The 19576-nt window shown below is 34.8% G+C and overlaps 1 protein-coding gene across 1 annotated transcript; it reads right to left on the reverse strand.

Moving 5' to 3' along the window:
- Window positions 1-4029: 4029 nt before the first annotated feature.
- On the reverse strand, window positions 4030-18721 carry LOC107921534 (probable disease resistance protein At4g27220). The gene is made up of 7 exons (XM_016851375.1): window positions 18582-18721; window positions 17925-17954; window positions 15816-16026; window positions 14976-15623; window positions 10276-10479; window positions 4278-4883; window positions 4030-4149 (listed from the first exon to the last, which is right to left on the reverse strand). The coding sequence occupies exons 1-7, from the start codon at window positions 18719-18721 to the stop codon at window positions 4030-4032; spliced, it is 1959 nt and encodes a 652-aa protein (XP_016706864.1).
- Window positions 18722-19576: the final 855 nt, after the last annotated feature.

A 19576-nucleotide genomic window follows, 5' to 3' on the forward strand; every position in this document is an offset into this window, starting at 1 on the left:
GTTTCACCTCGACTCCAAGAAAGTATGACATCTCACCGATATCTGTCATTTCAAATTCTTTAGTCATAGCTTTCTTGAAATCATCAGACATACCTGGATTGTTTCCGGTGAAGATCATGTCATCCACATATAGGCATACGATCATGATATCTCCATATCCATTCTTCTTTGTGTACAGGGTGTGCTCGTGCGGGCTTTTGATGAATCCATTTCTTCGGAAGTACTCGTCGATCCTTGTGTTCCATGCTCTTGGGGCTTGCTTCAATCCATACAAAGCTTTCTTCAATCGGTAGACTTTGTCCTCCTTTCCTTGTATGCTATATCCAGGTGGTTGTTCTATGTAGACTTCCTCCTCCAAGTAGCCATTCAGGAATGCAGACTTGACGTCCATCTAATAGATTTTCCATTTGTATTGTGCTGCGACCGCTATGAGAAGCCTAATTGTGTCTATTCTTGCGACTGGAGCAAATATTTCATCATAGTCCACTCCTTGTCTTTGCTTGTAGCCTTTGGCGACTAGTCTTGCCTTGTATTTCTCTACTTTTCCTTCTTTGTTGGTCTTCGTCTTGTACACCCACTTGACACCAATCGGGCTATGTCCTTCTGGCAGACTTGTTAGCTCCCACGTGTCATTCCTTCTTATTGCAGCAATCTCCTCGTCCATGGCCTTCTTCCATTTATTGTTTTCAATTGCTTCTTCGTATGTCACTGGATCACATTCTGTCATTAGACAGAATAGTGAATAATCGAACTGCGTCTCTACAGGTTCCGTAGAATTGTAGATGTCGTTGAGACTCCGTGTTCTTGTGGGTGCTTCATTTGAGCTGCTGCTTCCGCTGCTGCTGGTTGGTGACGAAGGGGCTGTTGTACCAGGACTTTGATCATCGCCTTGTTCTTCTTGGTTGATGACATCATTGTCGTCTTCGTTGAAAAATAATCCTTCCACTTTCTTTTCTTCTTCACTCCATCTCCAGTAATCCGCTTCATCGAACTCGACATCTCTTGAGATAATCAATTTCTTAGTAAGAGGATTATAAAGTCTGTAGGCCTTACTTCTTTTGTCATAGCCTATAAAGATACACTTCTCTCCTCTATCGTCAAGCTTTTTCCTCTGTTGCTCAGGAACGTGTGCATATGCAATGCATCCAAAAATTTTGAGGTGTCCAACTCTTGGCTTGTGATCGCTCCATGCTTCTTCTGGTGTCTTGTGTCTTACACTTTTTGTTGGACATTGATTCAACAGATAAACTGCGCATTCAACGGCTTCAGCCCAGAAAGTTCTCGGAAGGTGTTTACCTTTTATCATGCTTCTTGCCATATCCAGAATTGTCCGATTCTTCCTTTCTGCAACTCCGTTTTGTTGTGGAGTGCGTCTGGCTGTTAATTGATGAATGATTCCATGATCCTTGCAGAAACTTTCATAAAGCTTTGCAGTATACTCGCCTCCTCTATCGGATCTGAGTATCTTCAAATATCGACCACTCTGTTTTTCCACCATTGCTTTGAACTCCTTGAATTTTTCTAGGGCTTCCGATTTTGCTTTGAGAAAATAAACCCAACATTTTCTGCTATAATCATCAATAAAAGTTAGGTAGTACCTGTTTCCACCGAGTGATTCAATGTCGTACGGACCAGATATGTCGGTGTGTACAATTTCCAATGGTCTTCTAGCTCTTCGAGATTTTCCTACTTCAAATTTCTGCCTATGCTGCTTTCCTTTGACACAGGCTTCACACAGTTGATCTGGATGATTAATACTTGGTAATCCATTCACCATATTTGTCTTCGACAACAGCTTCAAGCCAGAAAATCCGAGATGTCCGTACCTTAAGTGCCACAACCATGATTCATTCTTCAGATCCGTCTTCATGCATTTTACTTCTCCAGACTCGATGTCGAGGGTGAAAAGACGATTTCGCGTCATATCAACTTGAACAACTAATTCTCCACTTTTGTTCCTGATGGCGAGTGAGCGGTCTTTCATATGAACTTCATATCCTTTTTCTAGGAGTTGACCAAGATTGATCAGGTTGCTCTTCAAAGCTGGTACGTAGTAAACGTCTGAGATGTACTTCTTCTCTCCATTCCTTTGTGTTATAACAACCTTGCCCTTTCCTTTGATTTCTGCATGTGAGTTGTCTCCAAAAGTTATTTGTCCATGAACTGTTTCATCTAATTCTGTGAACAGCTCCTTTCTTCCACACATGTGGTTGCTTGCACCGTTGTCGAGATACCACACACTTCTCTTGTGATCTTCATTTTCTCCGTAAGTGAGAAAGACACTTGATTCCACTTTTTCGTTGCCTTCTGCTGCGACTGCTACATGGTTTCTTTCATCCACTTTGTGTGTTGATCTGCACTCGTAACTGAAATGTCCATACTTGTTACAATTGTAGCATTGTACCTGAGATTTATTTTCTTGAAATCTGCCTCGGCCACGACCTCTAGATCCACGTCCACGGTTGGATGTTTGATAATCTTTATTTTCTTGATATCTCCCATATGATTGATTTCCACGTCCTCGTGATCCTCTTCCTCCTCTGTTTCCACCACGGTAGCCTCCACGGTATCCTCTGCGGTTTCCTCTTCCTTGGTTAAAGTTATTACTTGTTTCTCCGTCGTCGACGGACAACTTGCTATGCAAGGCTTGATCAAGATTTTCACTATCTTCATTTAGCTTCATCTTTTGCTCATGGGCTTGCAGAGAACCCACAAGTTCTTCGAGCGACATCTTTGACAAATCTTTTGATTCTTCGATGGCAACGACTACGTACTCGAATTTGCGTGTGAGTGACCGTAGAATTTTCTCCATCACTCTTACCTCGTCAAGAGTTTCTCCATTTCGTTTCATTTCATTTACCACCGATTTTACACGATTGGCATAGTCATCGATATTCTCGGAGCTCTTCATTTTTAACATTTCAAATTCAGCTCTAAGTGACTGAAGGCGTACCTTTTTAGCTTTTTCTACACCTTGAAATGATTTTTGCAAAATCTCCCATGCATTCTTCGCGTTCTTCACATCTGATATTTTCTCGAAGGTTGATTCATCCATACCTTGAAAGATACTATTCAAGGCCTTTTGATCCTTCTTTCGTGCTTCTCGTAACGCCTTCTTAGCGTCATTTGATAAAGCTGCTTCTGTAGCGGCATCTCCGGGCTCGATGTATCCTTTTTCAACGATCTCCCAACAATCTTGCGAACCGAGCAAAGCCTTCATTCGAATGCTCCAATTTCCATAATTTGTCTTCGTCAATTGTGGAACTTGTAGCTGAATTACGTCGCCCATATCGACTTGTTAGATGAACACCAAAGGTACTCCGAACTGGACACGAACCGGACACGAACCGAACTCCGAACAAAGCTCCGAACCGTAGCTCTGATGCCACTTGTTGGAAACGTGATGGGCCGAAAATTTACTTTTTATTACACACTCAATATATTACAATACGAAGATTACAAATATTTTCTCAATGACTAGATAGTCTAGCTGCTGCTAGATTTTAACTCACTCAAGGTTTGCTAACCTTCTCACTCTCACTCACGTTGCTTCTCTTATTTCTTTTTTCTTCTCATTTTTCTTCATTACAACACAAGTTCAAGCCTCTATTTATAGGCTGATAAAGTGACAACAAATGTGGCTATTAATCCACTTAATTTCCAGCCACAAAACATCTCAATAATGGAGCACTTTGTATGGCTAAAATTTCAGCACTTTGCATGGCACAAAATTGCTCCACGTCTCATGCTTCTAGATTATGCTTGGAGTGGGTTTGGTTTCTAACAGATTATTCCATAAAAGAAGCAACTCCATCGATCAGACTTTGAAAAACATAATCCACAAATAAGTATGCATTGTCTATAATAAATAAGTAATAATTAGAACTAAAAAGACAAAAAAAAAAGAAAAAAAAACTAGTGTAGAAGAAAGGTAAATGGTCATGCCATATTAACCTAGTTAATTAACTAGTGTAGACTGGCCGTACAATCGACGTGATTTAGGCTCAAGAATGATTTCTGCAACATTTTTCACTTAAATGGTGAAATTTCTTCAGCTCCAGCTTCTTTATACTGAGGTAGTAAGGTGGCTTTTCTCCTTTCCCAGATTATATCTTCTCGTGAGGAACTGGTATCATTTAGCTGAGATGCCTTCATTTCAGAACAAATTAGATTTCGTTGAGAATAACATAAAAATAAATTGAAAATTACTCAATTTCATATATATTAGAAACAATAGTGGAAAAATTCAAGTAAAAGAGTGTTGGGAGGATAAATACCTGATCAGTTTTACCATGCACAATCAACGTTAAATAATCTGCACTGAATCTTGTGATCACCTTGGAGCATTGCTTAATGTCAAGCAAATCCAAACATGAGAATTCCAGATGAGAACCCAAAGGGCTAAAGCTCTCGAGATTTGGCAAATTTTCAAGTACTATTTGCTTTAACTGAGGGAATACCAATTTCATCTCCAACTGAGGACCTTGTGGTGATGATGAAGATGCTAAAATGTCATCATTTCCAATTATTTGCTTCAAGTTCTCACATGACGCTATGTTTAGAATGCTTAATTGTGGTAAATGTCGAATGAGCGCCACTGGAAAGATATATGTCAAATTATTGCAGCGGTGAACCCTTAGTTCTCTAAGATTGGTTGCAACATGGATGGGACCCTTCCATATATCTTGCAACCTAATCACATTAAAAAGCTCCATTTTCTCTAGACTTGAGATGATATTTCCACCCTGAAGCTGAAACAATTGTTCAAAGTTCTCCAAAGTTATATATTCGAAATCTGGTGATTTTTGTATCAACTGAGTGTTTACCAAATCACACAAATTCACATCTTCACTGTCTATATCTTCCATAGAGAAGATCAACTCCTGCATAAAAGTAAAGGGAAGTGTTATTCTTTTAAGTTCTTTCAATATCAACCAAGTAAGCATGGCACTCTCATGTTTGGTTTTCTTTTTTAACTTTTAATTACATGAATTGATGTAAAAATCTATTAACAAATTGTGCATAAGAGACTTTCCACTTTTCTAAGGAAATTAGATTTTAATAAAATTCCAAATGAATAAGAAATACAAGTTTACAAACTTGTTAAAATCTTTTTGAAAAAAAAACAATTAAAAAAAATAAAAGCGAAAGTACCTTTAAGAAAACCCACTTCTTAACTTCTGTATGATAGGTAAAATTTGTAAATATTGAACATTCTCGCATATATAAAATTTACAAAGTTGGTGCTTCCAAAATGTTGTTTCCTCCAACAATACTCCTCAAATTTCTCAATTCAACAAGTTCTATCTTCTGTAGATGAGAAAAACCTCCAACTGAAGCATGTGGGAAAACATATTCTAAACTTGGGCATCCTCTAATCTCCACAATTTTCAAGTTTGGCAAATACTGTGCTTTTGATTCTATTCCATCATTGATACGAAACAACTTTGAGAATTTTTCACAATCAATAACTCTCAAAATTTTGAGATTTTGCAAGAAACACTTGGGAGGTTGGTTGTTGCGCGGAAGCGTGTGAAAGAGTAAAATTATTGTACTGAAAAATCACACTAAGTTCAATTCCCAGGAAAGAGAGGTGGATCACGAGGATCGCTTACATACCAGATCTTTCCTAGCCAGAATATCCCTCTATCGTAATTTAATAGCACAATAAATCACTACAATGACACTTGCAAAATATGCAAAACAAAAATAAAGAACACTAGAATTTTAACGAGGTTCAGCAAATTTTGCCTACGTCCTCGGGCACTACCAAATATATTTCACTCCAAAAATACAAGTGAAAGTTTACAAATAGGGAGAGAGAACAATTGCCTTAAGTAGAGAATGGCAAGTGTGGGATGAAGAAAGTAAGAAATGGTTAGGCCTATTTATAGTTGAGGTTCAAGGATCAACTTGCAATGTCCCTATACAATTAGGGACCAAAATTGCAATTATCCCATGCCAACTTTTAACCCAACTTGCCAACCAATTTTACTTTCTACTTTCGGTGCCCACCCTTTTTGACTTTTCAAACAATGGGTGGGTTCCAATAATCTCCACCTTGAAGATTTGATTAGGATAATCTTATCTTCACACAATTCTTTCTGCCTTTGACAACAATACTTGATAGTGCCTTCTTCAACTGTTAAACTTGCAGGATATTAATCAAGTTCAAACAATGTTCGAACTTGGTTGCTGTTACCACCTTGGTCATCATATCTGCGGGATTATTTGCAGTCTTGATCTTCTGAAGACAAATTTTCCCTTCTTCAATAATTTCCCGCACAAAATGGAATCGTACGTCGATATGTTTTGTACGTGCATGATAGACTTGATTCTTTGCTAAATGAATAGCACTTTGACTATCACAATACATGTTAATATGCTCCTGAACCAACCCCAAGGTTTTAGCCATACCTTGTAACCAAATAGCCTCCTTTACAGCCTCTGTTACAGCCATGTACTTGGCTTCTGTGGTTGACAATGCAACTGTAGACTGTAGTGTAGACTTCCAACTTATTGGTCCTCCAGCAAGTGTAAACACATAACCGGTGGTTGATCTTCGCTTGTCCAAATCACCGGCATAGTCAGAATCAACGTACCCAATAACACCTTTACCAAGTGTATTATCCTGCTTGAACAGTAATCCAACATCCACGGTCTTCTGAATATACCGTAGAATCCATTTCACAGCTTGCCAATGTCCTTTTCCAGGATTATGCATATACCTGCTCACTATGCTAACTGCCTGTGAAATGTCGGGTCTTGTACACACCATTGCATACATCAAGCTACCCACTGCATTAGAATACGGAACTTGCAACATGTATTCTCGTTCTGTATTCGTCGAAGGAGATAGTTGTGCAGAAAGCTTGAAATGAGAAGCCAACGGGGTACTTACAGGTTTGGTCTGCTCGTTCATGCCAAACTGCTGTAGTACTTTCTTCAAATACTGCTTCTGAGACAAGCTAACTCTGCCATGAGCTCTATCTCTACATATTTCCATGCCAAGAATCTTCTTAGCTTCACCTAGATCTTTCATCTCAAACTCGAGATTGAGTTGAGTCTTCAATCTCTCAATCTCAACTTTGCTCTTAGATGCTATCAGCATATCATCAACATATAAGAGCAAGTATATGAAAGTTCCTTCTTGTAGCTTCTGAAAATATACGCAATGATCAAATTTACTTCTTGTGTACCTTTGCCCTTTCATGAACTGATCAAATCGCTTGTACCACTGCCTCGGAGATTGTTTCAATCCATAAAGCGACTTTGTCAGTTTGCAAACCCAATTTTCTTTATCAGCAACATTGAATCCATCAGGCTGAGTCATATAGATTTCCTCTTCCAAATCACCGTGTAAAAATGCTGTCTTCACATCAAGCTGAACTAGTTCAAGATCGTATTGCGCAACCAAGGCTAGCAAAATTCGAATAGACGAATGCTTCACAACTGGAGAAAACACTTCATTGTAGTCTATTCCTTCTTTCTGAGCGTAACCCTTTGCTACCAATCTAGCCTTGTATCGATTTCATTTTTACCAGGAAATCCTTCCTTCTTTGCATATACCCATTTGCATCCAATTGCCTTCTTTCCCTTGGGCAGTCTCACCAACTCCCAAGTCCTATTTTTATGAAGAGACTGCATTTCTTCATTCATAGCTTGCTTCCACTTTACACCATCAGAGTTACTTATTGCTTCTGTGTAAGTGGAAGGAACATCATCATCTGCAATTGGAAGTGCATAGGCCACCATATCATCAAAGCGAGCAGGCTTACGAATCTCTCTTCTTGGCCTCCTATATGCAATTGAATCTTGTTGCTGTAGAAGTTCTTGGGTCGAAACTTCTTCATCATTTGTTCTTTCAATATTAGCTGGATCACCATTAACCTTTTCAAACTCCACCTGCTGCAAAGTACTACTGGTTTTGTCATCCTTTTGTGAATCCTCGTTCTTCATCATGGTTGATTCATCAAAAGTTACATCTCTACTGAAAACAATCTTCCTTGTATCAGGACACCAGAGACAGTATCCTTTTACACCACCAGTTATACCCATGAATAATGCTTTCTTTGCTCTTGGGTTTAACTTAGATTCTTTTACATGATAATATGCAGTGGAACCAAAAACATGTAAAGAATCATAATCAGTAGCAGGTTTACCAGTCCACATCTCCATAGGAGTTTTTCCATTTATTGCAGCTGATGGCAATCGGTTAATTAGATGGCACGCATATGTAACTGCCTCAGCCCAAAATTCCTTGCCCAATCCAGCATTGGACAACATACATCGAACTTTCTCCAGTATAGTCCGATTCATGCGTTCTGCCACCCCATTCTGCTGTGGTGTATCTCGAACAGTGAAGTGTCGCACAATGCCCTCATCTTGACATACTTGTAGAAATGGATCATTTTTGTACTCAGTACCATTATCTGATCGAAGTCGTTTGACCTTTCGACCTGTCTGAGTCTCCACCATCTTCTTCCACTTCAGAAATGCATCCAAAACTTCATTTTTTCTTTTCATTAGATACACCCATACTTTTCTTGAATAATCATCAAGAAAAGTGACAAAATAGTGCATACCTCCCAAAGAAGCCACTTTGGTAGGTCCCCACACATCACTGTGAACATAGTCCAGAATTCCTTTCGTATTGTGAATTGCTGAACCAAATTTTACCCTCGTCTGCTTGCCCAGAACACAATGTTCACAGAATTCCAATTTGCAAGAATTTGCACCTTTCAACAAGCCTTGCTTCGCCAAAGTCTGCAAAGCTTTTTCACCAGCATGTCCCAATCGCCTATGCCATAACCTGGTAGCCTCTGAATTTGCATCTTTCGCAGAAGCTGTTGATGTTGATCCAATAACTGTACTTCCATTTAAATAGTACAAGTTATTTCTTCTAGTGCCTTTCATCACCGTCAATACCCCAGCTACTACCTTTAGTAATCCATCTCTCAAAGTGATTGTGAGCCCTTTAGATTCTAGGGCCCCTAATGAGATGAGATTTTTCTTCAAGCTGGGTACATAGCGAACATCTGTCAGAACTTGGATTGAGCCGTCATGGTTCTTCAATTTGATTGTACCTACACCCATTGTCTTACAGGCACTATCATTGCCCATAAAAACAACTCCACCTTCTAGTTCTTCAAGACTAGAAAACCAGTCCTTATTAGGACACATATGGTAAGTACATCCCGAATCCAATATCCACTCATCCGTTTGACATGCCATTGCCATGCCAACCAAGCTAAAGTCTGACTCCTCATCATGCTCCGCTACACATGCATTAGAAATAGACTTGCCCTTTTGTAACTTAGGACAATTCTTTTTCCAATGCCCTTTCTCACGACAAAAGGCACATTCATCTTTGGCGGGTCTCCCTTTGGACTTACCCCTTCTACCAGGTTTGCTGCTGTGTGAACGACCTCTTACTGTTAAGACTTCTGCAGTTGTATCTCTGTGATCTCTTTTATCTTTCTTTTGAGTCTCAGATCTATACAACGCACTACAGACTGCATCAAATGTGATTGAATCTTTCCCATGAAGCAATGTGGTGGTAAGATGATCATATTCATCAGGAAGGGAATTCAACAACAATAATGCCTTGTCTTCATCTTCAAATTTCTCATCCAAATTTAGCAAGTCTGCTAAAATTTTATTGAATGAGTTCACATGGTCATTCATCGACATACCGGGTGCATACGTGAACCGAAAAAGTTTCTTTTTCATATAAAGCCTATTTCCAAGACTTTTCGTTAGAAACTTTTCTTCTAATGTATCCCACAGCTTCTTCGCTGATGTCTCCCTCATGACGGAGTACTTCTGCTCTTTGGCCAAACATAGGCGAATTGTACCACACGCCTGTCTATTGATCTTGGCCCACTCCTTGTCATCCATCTTGTCAGGTTTTTCTTCAAGGGCTATATCCAGCTCTTGCTGACATAAGACATCCAGGATCTCACACTGCCACATACCAAAATTATTGGTACCGTCAAATTTCTCTACTTCAAATTTTGCATTTGTCACAGTAGTCCTTGCTGATGACGATGCTGCTGCCATTTTTCTCCTCAATCCCAACTACTGTATACGTGAACAGTACCGTATATGTGAATAGTGCCGTATACGTGAATAGTACCGTATACGTGAATAGTGCCGTATACGTGAATAGTACCGTAAACGGTCGTATTCCCCAAGTACGAACCTGGCTCTGGTACCATTGGTCATTGCATTTGAAATCCATTATTGCTTGAGTTGTATCAATCAAGCATTCACCGCTTCAGCTGGACCATTCTTTGTTGCAGTAGTGGTGGTATCAACCAAGCATTCGAGATACGTGCAATCCCGAAGTCGAAGTGAAATTACTCCATTTAGTCCATCTTCATTAGCTTCTGGAACCAGATTATGATCCTTAATTGCTGTTAGTTCAAGTTGTTTCGAAATTTTGAACGAATCCTTGAATGCTGATAGTGGAACACCCTGATTGTAATTCACATATATCATTCATCATTAAAACACAAATTATATGTATATATATCAATCAAAATATTGATTTAAATCAATATTGATGTCGGGCGTAAACAAAGGGCAAGGCTAGTGGCATTAGAGTAATGTACATTTAATGATGTAATTACATGAAACTCATAAATTTAAAAATTAAAATCTAAAGTAATCAAACTCATAAATTACCTACTTGGAAGGCCGGAAATAGACAGTTAATGAAAAGGTTGCATCTACATGGTTTCATTAACTAACTTAATTCTTTAGAGAAATGGAAATTTTTGTATTAAGTATGAACCGACAAAATAATTCGTTTGTCTAATATAAAAAAAGAAAAAAGAAAAAAGAAGAAGAAGCATTTTTTAGCGAAAGTTAAAAGATTGAGATTGAAAAAAATATATTAAATTAATTTCACTTTATTACTCACGAAACAGGTAAAACTCGGTAAAATTATAAAATAAAGGGTAAACTATAAAAATAATCACTTTTGTTTGTCTTGGATTACATTTTAGTCACTTATGTTTGAAACGTTATGTGTTAGTCACTTACGTTATCGTTTTGTTATAAAGTGGTCTACCGTTAAACTCCGTTACCTCCCTAACGACAATCCTACATGGCAATCGAAATGGGTTTTAAATGCCAACTTAGAAGTCCTATGTGGTAGTCCAAATTAAATCTGTTTAATTAAAAACTTATTTTCATTTCAGCAACTGAACATCCAAATTGGCATTTAAAACTCATTTGGGCTGCCACGTAGGACTACCGTTAGGGAGGTAACGGAGTTTACGGTAGAGTGGCCACTTCATAACAAAATGATAACGTACGTAACATTTCAAACATGAGTGACTAAAATGTAATCTGAGACAAACAAAAGTGACTATTTTTATAGTTTACCCTAAAATAAAATAAAAACTATTGATATTTCTGAACCACCAATAATTATTATTTTTATATTATTTACTTCCACACACATAGCAGTGCCAATTCTAGCATGGTTAAAATACCTAAAAACATTTTGCTGTAAAATCAATATGAAAACTGAGTTATAAATCCTTTACGAAAATCATATTCAATAATGTAATTAGAAAGGGAGAAAAAGAATGTACCTCGATGCGAGCTTCCTCCGCTTCAAAATGAACAATCGAATCAGTTAATTGAGGGCAAGATGACACTGAAAAGAACGATAATGATCTCAAGGACTGCTGGTGTTGGAGCATACTGTCATTTCCCACCCTGAACACTTGTTTTAATTGAGGGCAAGACATTATGTGAAGAGTCAAACCCTGAAGCCCTTGTGGTGCTAGCGACGTCGGAAAAATATACTCCAAACCATCACACTTACATATGATGAGCTCTGTTAATTTTGGGAGGCATAATTGTAACACCCCTTACCCAATACCGTTGCCGGAGTCGAGCATGAGGCGTTACTTGACTTAACTTAAAAGTTCGGGGCATAAAAATTTACTTTCAAATTTAATTTCATCATTCATAATAAAGCTGTCCACCTGTACAGCAGTCACTAAAATAATTATAATTCAAGCTACGAAACTCGAAATTTGGATCCATAAATTTTTCCTGAAACGAGACTCATATATCTATTCACCATAAATTTTTCAGAATTTTTGCTTTAGCCAATTAGTACAGTTTATTAGTTGAAATCTCCCCTGTTTCACTAATCGACTATCCTGACCACTCATCACTAAAATTTAATTATCTCTTATTAAAGGCTTCATATGGTGATTAAAATTATTTCTACTGAAAATACACTCATTAAGGAATCTATACATATAAATTATAACTCATAATTCCTTCTGTACAATTTTTAATGAATTTCTAAAGTCAGAACAGGGGACTTCAAAAACATTCTTGCCCTGTTTCACTAAAATTCAAATATCTAAAAGTATATAATTCTTTTGCTTACTCCACTTATTTCATATGAAAGTAGACTCTTTCAGCTTTAATTTCATATCTCACTCAACTTCTAATTATATTTCCACTATTTTTGGTGATTTTTAAAAGTTACATCAATGCTGCTGTCCAAGAACTGCTCCATTGCAATTTTTAAAAAAAATTCAATATAACCCATTTATAATTGTCTAACCTTCCCTGCAAATTTCAAATCACAACCAATTCCAGTATTTCATCTACTTCATTTAAATACTAATGAAGTTCAACCAATCAACCATTTCAAACTAAAAACATGTATATATTTCGATATCTAACGCAACCATAACATTCAAATTTACTTTTTAATTCAATTCCCTATACATGCCATATAAATCCAAAAAGTTGCTTAAATCTACCGGAGTATATCTGGATAGTGTGATTCTTGATGTAGATCCGATCCTCCGAATGTATAAATACGTTAATCTACAAAAACAATAAACACACACATGTAAGCTTATAGAAAAGCTTAGTAAGTTCATAGGCATAAAACATAAATCTTACCAAACACTTGTACACTTATACAATATACACCATTACTAAATTTACCTGTCAACCACAATCTTTGGTGAGTTCCTTGGTATAAACTCACTACTACTTATTCTTTTACCATAATTCCTTTGGGCCCATTTGTCACTTACCATCCTTGATCAAAATTAAGGAACGGTTACGGAAAATTGAGTACTTCACTTTCACTTTGACATATGACCTCTTATCACTTGTCCTTGATCAGATAAGTGTAGCTAGGCTACCACTTATCACTTTGCCACTTGATCAGATAAGTGTAGCTGAAGCTACCACTTATCACTTTATCACTTGATCAGATAAGTGTAGCCACTTATCACTTTGTCTCTTGATCAGATAAGTGTAACCACTTATCACTTTGTTTCTTGATCAGATAAGTGTAACCACTTATCACTTTGTTTCTTGATCAGATAAGTGTAGCCACTTATCACTTTGTCACTTGATCAGATAAGTGTAGCTAAAACTACCACTTATCACTTTGTCACTTGATCAGAAGTACTCAAATCCGGCGTTCCACTTAATTTGATCATTTATTCGATTTTCACATTTTTATTTTATTCTCATTTCAACAATAAATACATTTCATCATACATTGTATAATTCATGAAATTAACATTTAATCATTAAATTTCAGCCATATGAACTTACCTGGGTCGATTTGCAGAATTTGCAAAAGTTTAGGGACTAATCAACTACTTTTTCTTTTCCTCGGCTTGCTTCGGGTTCTCGATCTAAAATACAAATTTATTCATTCATCAGCATATAATTCTATTCTAATCCATTTCACAATTTATGCCCTTAAATTTTCGAAATTACACTTTTACCCCAAACTTTACAGTTTTTACAATTTGGTCCCTACTCAATTAACCCCTCAATTGATCTAATTTTTCTCAATTAACACCTTTTCCAACTATTTTAAACTACTACATAGCCTTTAATACTCAAAACTGCAACACCAAACCTTAATTCCCAACTTTTTCACAATTAAGTCCCTAAAATCAATTTCTAACAAAATTACTTAATAAAATCATCATATAACAAAATTAAAGCTTTAATTCCATGTTCATTCATCATATACTTCCAGCATGTATTCATAGAAACTTTCAAAATCAGCCATGAAATCAAAAACTAATGAAATAATTAGTTGGGCCTAATTGTAAAAGTATCAAAATCACAAAAATTAGAAGAAATAATCAAGAATTAAACTTACATGATTCAAATATATGAAAAACCAGCTTGTTTCAGACCTCCTATGGCGTTTTTTCTGATAAATTGTGAAGAGATCTCTAGATTTTTCACTTTTGTCTTTGTTTTAAATGTTTAATTTGTTAAGTTTCCAATTTTGCTCCTATTTCTACTTACATTCTGCTGATTTTTCTTACCCAACCGTCCAGCCCATAAAATTTGGGCCTAATTGTCTTTTAAATCCCTCATCATTAGTCACTTAAGCTATTTAATCACAATTTAACAAATTTTACATTATTTTCAATTTAGTCCTTTTTAGTTAATTAACTATCCAAACGTAAAAATTTTCTAACGAAACTTTAATACCAACTCAATGACACTCTATAAATATTTCTAAAAATATTTATGGCTCGGTTTAAAATCTTCGAGGTCTCGATACCTTGTTTTTGATTTTAATTATTTTAATATTTATTCCTAGTACACTATTCACTATTTCAAAAATTTTTCTAACTTTACATTTAACTTGTACTTACTAAATTTATAATATTTTCTACTCGTTTGTCAGATTTAGTGATCTCGAATCACCATTCCGACACCACTGAATATTCAGGCTATTACAATAATAAAGTAAGAGAATTGATGGTCGATGATATTTCTCCCTCGTCACCTTCCAATTCTTCCACTATTTGCTTCAATTCATAACAGTGCATTATGTGAAGTTTTTCCAAGAGTACGAGACTTTGAGCAAGAGAAAGTGAAAAGAGTGATTTCAAACGTGGGCACATTCGTATAGTCAATTCAACTAAGCTTTCAAGTCTTACATGTTGGGTTGGCAATTCCCATATGCAACTCAAATCTAGTAAGTTTTGAAGATGTAAAATCTTTAAATTTGAAAGGAGCGGAGCTTCATTTTCTTCCACCTCCTCCATTTGAAATACCACTTTTAGATTCTTGCAGTATTCAATTCTCACTACTTTAAGGTCTCGTAAGATCATTGATGCTGACACCTTTTGTTGTGTTTTATTAGTCAAGCATTCTACATACTCATCCTCGATACGTGACACTTGTAGAGACTCTAAATTCCCAAGTAATTGGGAAACTGCATTGTAAGGAAACACTTTCTCAACTTTCAAGGATCTTGCTTCCTCAAAACGAGAATAATGTATGCTGCTTATATAGTTTATGCATATATTGTAATATTTTAATTCAGGAAACTCAAACTCTAGCGGAAAATGTAGAGAAGATACCTCAAGAAATAGTCTTGTTAGTCTGGTCAAAAATTTTATCTCGAGAAAGATATAGTTACTTATCTCTCTATACTCTAATCCTGGTAGGTACAGCTCCTCTAGTTGAGACAACCTTCGAATGACATTAGGTGGAAAGTTCATATTGTCCAACCTCTTTAGATCCAACATCTTTAGATTTTCCAATCTCCCTAATTCATCTGCCAAACCCTCAGACTTTGAACCCTACAAACTCATAATCTCAAGTGTCCTTAGGTTGCCAAGGAACGAAAAGTCCTCAAAATTCTCCAAATGTAGAGCGCGAAGTTTTAGCAGGAACGTAAGAGCATACAAGGAAATAATCCTCTTAGAACCATCTGCAACTGTAGGACTTAAAACTTTTAGTTCTGTCATTCTTAGAAAACATATACCTTGTACCTCACAGTTATTAAGCAATAGGATCTCAAGCTTCGAAAGAATCAATCTATTAGGCAAATTTTTCTCTTCAATGTCCAACAATGAGATTGCTTTACAACATTCAGAGTTTTTATTTAGTAACTCCAATCTAGATTTGATTATAAAGCCACTTTTTTCTTCTGATGCAATCCATAGAGTAACATCACGAACTAAGTCATGTAACTTAACGTACCTAATCAAACCAAAATAAAAGAGGATACATTGAATAATATTTTTTTATTATACAATTTTTAGAAGATTGAAAAATAAAATAATCTAGAAAAAGCAACAATAGTAAGAAAAAAATTAATAAAACAAGAATATGGAGGAAACTATCAAATTTAACTAGCATACATCTTAATCAAATTTTATATTATATATATATTTATATATATATACCATTCCTCCTTTTAGATTGTGTGTCTTAAAACAATTTTTGAAAAAATAGATTGGTTTTTTTGAAAAATTTGATATTTTTTAGTACTTAAATAATTTTGCGTAAAATATTTGTCTTTATTTGAATTTTTTCTAAAATCATTTTTTAAACCTTATTTTCAATGAAATAAACACCACACAAATTATATTTGATACAAAATATTATAAAATCGTATTCTTTTATAAATAAAATAAAAATTAATAAGATAATATTTTGTATTAAATAATATATTATAGTAAGCATTTTTCTGTTTAAGGGATGAGATATCTGTCCAATTTTATTCCACAAGCCTAAAAGCTTGTCCAAAATATAGGCCTGGGTAAAAAATAAACCTGTTTAAAATTTAGGTTGGGCTTGAGCTTCAACATTCAAGGTTTGATCCCATCTAATTTTATATTTTTGTAATATAATTTTATTTTATTTTTATATATATTATTTAATGTAAATCACATAAAATAGAATATTCAATAATTTAATACTATGTAAAGATTAAAAATATGTTAAGTTGTCTATGTTTAAAATTGTATTAATAAGAAAAAAAATCTAAATATTATCGGCAACCTAGAAGGAGTATTAGTTAGTTATTTATAAATAAGGGTAGATTTGGGTAAAATTTTAGACCTATATGTTTGGTTAATCTTGGCTTGGCTTGGACAAATATAAAGTTACTAATATCATAGATAAGCAAGACCCGAACCTAGCCCGACTCAAACTATAAACACCTCTAAATATAATAACAAATATCAAGTTAAAACTTATTTTGAAGTTATATATTGGTAGAAGGGGGAGAGAGAACAAAATATATAATGGCCAGGGGCGTAACTAGTGGGTTGGCAAGAGCCTCGACCTCCCTAAAATGAAAATTTTTCATTTAGGTCCTTTAAAATTTTAATTTAGTAAAAGTAAAATTACACTTTACCCCTCCTAAAAATGATAACAATTTAATTTAATCCTTTAAAAAATATAAAGATATAGGCTATTAAAATGGTGCAATTGAATTTTACTATCGTAAAAATTATAATTTAATTTCGGCCCGTAAAAAAATTTTCTAGTTTCACCTCTGATAATGGCTAAATGAAATGTAGTAGGATTTAAACAAATACTCGTATTTATTTTATTAAAATAATCATATTTTATAATATAAAATATGTATTACTAAATATTTATAGATTGTAATATATTTATTATCAAAATATTATAATTTTTTTCAATAAATATTAAGAACATTACTTAAATTTTAAAACTACTATTAATGTTAATTTTTATCATTAAAATAAAATTATAATATTAAATAATTTAACTAAAAAATCAATTATATTAATAATTCATTATATGATTAAACACAAATATGTATGTTTAACAATAAAAATTATAATATTTGAAATTAATAATTTAAAATTTTTCTAAATTAAAATTTTAGTATTAATATAATAATATTTGAATTTTTTAAATTAATTTATGTATAAAAATAAAATTATTAATAAAAAATTATTTCTGAAAAATGAATTACACAAATCATTTTTCAAAAAAGGAGTTTATTTTTATAAAAAAATATTTTCCTTAAAACAAACTCTTAATATACGCAAATACCAAGTCATGGAAGTGATAATTTGGACACGCATATATATATATGTGCAGCTTTGCCAGAATCATACCTGTCAAAATTTCCATCTCGATCAACATACCTGATGAAGCCAAAATAAAAGTAAATACGTTAAATAGTATTTTACTATTATAATACAATTTTTAGGAGATGAAAAAAATAAAGAAAAAGAACTAGTAAAACAAAAAGGAAGAAGGAAAATATGAAATTCAGCTATAATCGTATCTTACATCATGATATAAATAATTAAATTTTGGAATGTGTTTTAGTCTTTATGACTAAGATTTATTGAATCTAAGGAGGTTTGTGTTTTATTTATCATTAAAATATTTAAACTTATTATATGTTAATATTTTAAAGAATAATATTTGGCGCACGATTAGTGAAGTTTTTAGATTTGCAAATAAAGTCAAGGAATTAACAAATATTTTATAAATATATAGTAAAATATTAAAAAATAATGACACATAAACAATTTTTTAAGGCTGCTTGTGGAATAAAAAAGTATATTAGCACTACATCAAGTACTAGTTTATATTTTAATAACTAAAAGATATTTAAAAATAAAATTTGAGATATATGTTACTTATAATAAGGAAATAATAATTTTTATGTTCGCACCAAGAATCTAAAAATTCATTTTGGATAAATTTGTGACTTAGCAAGAAATGAAAAGGGATAAGCATGTATAGTTGAAAAGGGATCATACCTTCCAACATCTCCATCTTCTAACAAGCAACAATTTTTGAGGTATTCGATGACATTCGAGACTTGAGTTCTCATTTCTTCAATCGAATTAGCCTTGTCATATAAGTTCAAACCCCAAGCATATCGCACCAAGTCTTCCATATTAATTGAGTGATCTTCTGGATATAATGCACACAATAAGAAACATGTTTGGGCCATCTTATCCTCCAAATGCTCGTAACTGATCATAAGAGATATATAAGCATTTTTCTCTCTCTTTTTGAATGTTTGGAATCTCCATTAATCCACTTCTTTCAAGTTTCTTTCGTGCATCTTTCCACCTATCAAGAGCTTTACCTTTCAAAGCCCTTGCTAGTGTTACAATAGCTAAAGGTAGGCCCTTGCATTCTTTTGCAATTTTCTTAGCCTCCCCAATAACACGCGAATCAGCTTTCTTGAGATTTGCATTCATTTCGAACAAAGTCCATGCTTCATCATCTTCCAAAACATTCACATGAACTATCTCCTCACAACTCATATGTTGGCAAACATTGTAGTTGCGTGTTGTCAAGATGATTTTGCAACCCTTGTCATTTTCAACCAATGGAATACCTATCTTTTTCAAATCCTCATCATTATAATTCCACTCGTTCCATAGATCATCGAGGATTACAAGAAGCTTTCCACCAGTCAAGTTATTCCATCTGCTTTGCCGCCTTCAGTCTTCTTCTCAAAAGTCCAGACTAAGTCGTCTGCAATTTTGCTTTGTATTTTTTCAATGTCTACATTTTTAGACACAGTGACCGTTATAACTCGATCAAATCCTTTGATTTCACCTCCCACTTTTTTGACTAAGGTGGTTTTGCCCACCCCTCCCATCCCCCACACCCCTACTTTTTTTACTTGATCATCCTTCAATGCCTCCATGATCTTCTTCAAAGCAGCATCCGAAGATTTTAAATCCACATGGTTCGTAGATGTGCCCAAATCTAAGTTAGGAAGCTTGGCACGATGGCC

This window comes from Gossypium hirsutum, chromosome D01 (genome assembly GCF_007990345.1).
Source record: "Gossypium hirsutum isolate 1008001.06 chromosome D01, Gossypium_hirsutum_v2.1, whole genome shotgun sequence".
In the NCBI taxonomy this organism is placed as follows: Eukaryota; Viridiplantae; Streptophyta; class Magnoliopsida; order Malvales; family Malvaceae; genus Gossypium; species Gossypium hirsutum.